The sequence below is a fragment of the Eucalyptus grandis genome, chromosome 7, assembly GCF_016545825.1.
Source record: "Eucalyptus grandis isolate ANBG69807.140 chromosome 7, ASM1654582v1, whole genome shotgun sequence".
Classification (NCBI taxonomy): Eukaryota; Viridiplantae; Streptophyta; class Magnoliopsida; order Myrtales; family Myrtaceae; genus Eucalyptus; species Eucalyptus grandis.
Window position 1 is genome coordinate 44573676 of NC_052618.1, and position 5214 is coordinate 44578889.

At 39.6% G+C, this 5214-nt stretch overlaps 1 protein-coding gene across 1 annotated transcript; it reads left to right on the forward strand.

Moving 5' to 3' along the window:
* Positions 1-233: 233 nt before the first annotated feature.
* LOC104453648 (loganic acid O-methyltransferase) lies at positions 234-2239 on the forward strand. Its single transcript, XM_010068258.3, has 3 exons — positions 234-415; positions 645-1304; positions 1597-2239. The coding sequence occupies exons 1-3, from the start codon at positions 317-319 to the stop codon at positions 1933-1935; spliced, it is 1098 nt and encodes a 365-aa protein (XP_010066560.2). The 5' UTR covers positions 234-316; the 3' UTR covers positions 1936-2239.
* The last annotated feature ends 2975 nt before the right edge of the window (positions 2240-5214 follow it).

Consider the following 5214-nt stretch of genomic DNA (forward strand, 5'->3'; position numbering starts at 1 on the left):
CAAGTATATCTCTTTTTTGGTGGCTCGCATCGCTTTGAAAAGTAAAATATTACGAAGCAACCTTGAATAGCCGGACATGAGATAAAGAAATGTCAGAGTCAAAGAAGGCAGGCCGACTTCCAACTGAAGAAACGTCACGTTTGGCTATTATTGCTGTGCCAACTGTCGGAGAATATATAATGGTAAAGGCTTTAGATGAAACGCACACAAAGTAGAGGACCTAACCAGAGCACTAGCTCTCGTGCAAAAAAAAAAAAAAAAAAAAAACCAGAGCACTAGCTCATAAAACTTAACTAGCCGAGAGAGAGAGAGAGAGATGAGCAGCAGCGGCACGGAGGAGGTGGCGGTTATGGAATCGTACCCGATGAACGGTGGGGATGGCACATTCAGCTACAACAAGAACTCTTACTTGCAGGTTCTTCATTTGATGTTAAGTAGATGCACTTCCAAGCAACCATTTCTTAAATTTCATGGAATAAGAGCTAAATGATAGAATTAATTGGTCTATCTTTCGCTAAGCTTTGCCTGAATTCAGCTTTTGAAACTACTCTCTGGTTGTTCATCTCTTGTGACCCCTTATGGTTTCAACTAGACAAGTATCAAATCATCAAATGTCGAACTTGCTACTCTGACATGCATTGTAGAGAGCGTCAACCAACGTCGTCCGAGAGACAATCAACGAGGTGATCGGAGAGAAGCTCGACATAAAGCAATTTTCTCCTGCTCTGACCACAATCCAGATCGCGGATTTAGGCTGTTCGATCGGGCCAAACACCTTCCTTGCGGTCCAAAACATCATAGAGGCAGTCCGACGCAAGTACGAATCACAAGGCCTCTCCTCCCAATTGCCTGATTTCCAAGTCCTGTTCAACGACCACGCGTCCAATGATTTCAACACCCTCTTCACTTCCCTGCCATCTGACCGGCCGTACTACGCGGCTGGTGTGCCAGGATCCTTTCATGGGCGACTGTTCCCCAAGGCGTCCCTCCATTTCGTGCATTCGTCTTATGCGCTTCAATGGCTTTCCAAGGTGCCTAAAGAATTGGTTGATCCAAATTCCCCAGCATTTAACAGGGGGAGAGTTCACTACACAAGTGCTCCACGCGAAGTGAGCGATGCTTATACATCTCAGTATGCAAAGGACATGGCGAAATTTCTGCACGCTAGAGGTGAGGAAATTGCGAGTGGAGGCATCATGGTTCTAGTCATGCCCGGGATTGCTAATGGCATTCCTTATTCACGTATTCCATCGGGCGTGATGTTCGACCTTTTGGGATTCAGCTTGATGGATATGGCAAAGGAGGTAAAAACTGGAAACGTTGTCAGCAAAATTTTATTTCTTACCAAAAATAGTTATATATGTGCGCAAGTGTATATCAGCATAGTTCACTTACAGGTCTCACAAATTTGAATTTAGCGAAAATATAGATAATCCATAGTTCATGTCTCATTTGTGCATGTCTTAATGTGTTTATCATATGCATGTGGACCCTTTAACGGATTTCTTAAGGCTTTCATTCCATCGTTAGTTCACGTATATTCAAAGCAATCCCATTGAGTTGCACAGATGACTTGATGAAAGTAACTCTCTACAGGGTATAATAAGTGAGGCTCAGGTGGATTCATTTAATTTGCCGGTGTACGCTCCCTCTCCTGACGAGCTGACGGCACTAGTAGAGAGCAATGGGTGTTTTAGCATAGAGAGGATGGATTTAGCAGCTATTGGATCGAAGATCAATGACTCGTTCGGAGGGCATGCTTGCATGCTGCACTTAAGAGCTGGAATGGAAGGCATCATCAGCAAACATTTTGGAAGCGAGATAATTGACGACCTGTTTGATCGTTATCTCGGGAAAACCAATGAATTTTCCGACCGTTTAAACTCTTCAGTACGTCAAGGAACCCAACTGGTAGCAATACTGAAGCGCAAATAATGCGCACCTGGGAGTGGGGTCCGCACTTTTTTCAAATAAAGTTCTAGATATCTACTTTCCTCTTCGAATTCATATGTCCCATATAAGGCACTCGAAATCTGAATACGGTGAGGATATTTAGCATTTGTCCTGGTATGATCTTTACAGTACTTGTATTGCAATTTTTGATGAAGTATCAATGTATTGAACTTTTTGGTACTCTGAGGCTTCGTTAAGCAAGAAGTCATCACCTCCGCAATGACGTGCACCAAGAAGGTGCTTCATCAAGAAATAAAGTTAAGCAGCATTACGATGCTTGTCCTCATACATGGAATAGCTTTGGCACATAATTCTAATTTTTTGATTCTATAAGTAATTTAAATATTTGAAATTTGATGTGTTGGGCTTCCTTTTCTACTGAGCTGGACTGCATAACTTCTTTCAATTTATCCCACGAGAAAAGAAGAAAGAAACTAGGCAGATTGTATTGTGAGACCTAGAATCGAGCGTGTAAATAATTGCTTCACTGGAAGCTGATTTCCAAACTGCAGATTTTGGTGCAGTGAGATAATGAGTCGCAAATTTTTCTGCTCCTACTTTTTTAAATAATATTGTACTTTTGGCATCAATATCTTGTGATTGCTGTGCCAACAGTCGGACAATATACTCGAAAAGCTGTAGATGGAAAGCACACAAGGAAGAGGACATAACCAGAGCACTAGTACCTAAAACTGAACTAGTAGAGAGAGAGAGAGAGAGAGATGAGCAGCAGTGGCTCGGAGGCGGTGATGGCAGCGGAATCATACCCGATGAATGGTGGAGACGGCACATTTAGCTACAAAAAGTACTCTTCCTTTCAGGTTCTTCATTGCGCATTAAGTAGATGCATTTCCAAGCAACCATTTCCTGATTTCATGGAATAAGAGTTGAATGACAGAATGAATTGCTCTATCTTTCGCTAAGCTTTGCCTTAATTCAGCTTTTGAAACTACTCTCTGGTAATCGATATCTTGTGAGTTTCCATGGCTTCAATGAGACAAGTTTCCAAGGTCCCTAAAGAATTGGTTGATCGAAACTCCCCAGCATTTAACAAGGGGAGAGTTCACTACACAAGTGCTTCAAGTGAAGTGAGAGATGCTTATACATCTCAGTTTGCAAAGGACACGGTGACATTTCTGCATGCAAGACGTCAGGAAATTGCGAGCAGAGGCATCATGGTCCTGATCATGCCTGGGATTGCTAATGACATTCCTCATTCACGTGCACCATCGGGCTTCATGTTCGACCTTTTGGGGTTCAGCTTGATGGATATGGCAAAAGAGGAAAAAATTGGAAATACTATCGGCACAATTTCCTTTCTTATCAAAAATGGTTATATGTGTGCATCTCTATATCAGCTTAGTGCAGTTACAGCTTTCGCAGATTTGAATTGAGCAAAAACATATATAATCCATAGTTCATGTCCCATTTGCGCATGTCTTAATTTGTTTATCATATGCGTGTGGATCCTTTAACGGAGTTCTTGAGGTTTTCAGTCTGTCATTAGTTCACTTATATTCAAAGCAATCTCATTGAGTTGCCCAGATGACCTGATGAAAGTAACTCTCTACAGGGTATAATAAGTAAGGCTAAGGTGGATTCATTCGATTTGCCTGTATACGCTCGCTCCCTCTCCTGACGAGATGACGGCACTAGTAGAGAGCAATGGGTGTTTTAGCATAGAGAGGATGTATTTAGCAGCTCCTAGATCAAAGATCAATGACTCGGTTGGAGGGCATGCGTGCATGCTGCACTTAAGAGCCGGAATGGAAGGCATCATCAGCAAAAATTTTGGAAATGAGATTATTGACGACCTGTTTGATTGTTTTCTCTGGAAAACCAAGGAATTTTCTGACCGTTTAAACTTTGCATTTCTTCAAGGAACCCTACTGGTAGTGATACTGAAGCGCAAGTGATGCACGCCTGTTAGTTCCCCATTTTTTTCTAAAGTTCCAGATATGTACTTTTCTGTTCCAATTCATTTGTCCCATAAAAGGTACTCAAAATCTTAATACAGTGAGGAGATTAGCACTTTCCTGGTCTGATCTTTAAAGTATTTGTATTGCTATTTTGGATTAAGTATCGATGTATTGAACTTTTTGGTACTCCGAGGCTTCTTAAGCAAGAAGTCATCACCTTCACAATGCCATGCATCAAGATGGTGCTTTATCAAGAAATAAAGTCAAGCATTACGTTGCTTGTCCTCATACATGGAGTAGCTTCGGTACATGATCCTAATTTTGTGATTCTACAAGTAAATTAATTATTTGACATTTGATGCGTTGGGCTTTGTATACTGTCACATCCCGAATCTTACAATGATAGGGATAATGACATAGATATTCTTCCACTTGAAAGGCGCAACCTTAAACTCCCAAAAGTCTCTATCGATATCACTCTTGTTCTATTGATTGCTAACCAAGGAACTTGAAAAGATTGAGAAAGAATGAGATGAACAATTACAACTCAGTTAGTAGTGCTAATCTCTTCTAAGCAAATTGAGCAGTCACTATGCATATAAGACAATACTAGAAACTCATAATCCAAAGTTACCTTATAATATATATATATATATATATATATATATATATATATATATCGAGACAAATAAATATTGTTTCATTTCAACATATCTTTATATAAATTGGAAATACTCATTTAATTCCACCACACAACACAAGAGTTAAGTCCATCGATTAATCTTAAATCACATATCAATGATCCATCCATCAATCAATCTATTATTCAATATCCTACCATAGTCACGAACAACGCTTGGTGACAAGATGACCAAAATTCCTCTTGGGAAAATCTCCACCTACAAAGCAGGTGACTAAGTCCAAAAGGATATCCTAACATTAGTATGCATACTCATAAATCTCTCAATTGGTTCACAAAGACATTGAGCATCAATATTAACTTACAACAACATCCACAATTTACAAAGCTAAATTTAGAATCAATATTACAAAGCGCACAATCCTTCGTACCTCAACTCATCCATTAGAATATCATTTGCAATCATTTCATAAACTATTCTTAAACCATTTCAGATAACAAATAAAATAGCAAATGCCCGATCTAGAGTTATGCATCCAATATGCCATAAACATACTTTTCCTTCTTAAAGAAATGTTAAACATGTGATCCCTCTTTAACTCATAATATATCCTTCTACCACTTCAAGATATGAGTTTTTATAAAATCAAGAAGATATAAGTACTAAGAAGATATAAGTACTACTCACCTAATAATGCCAAG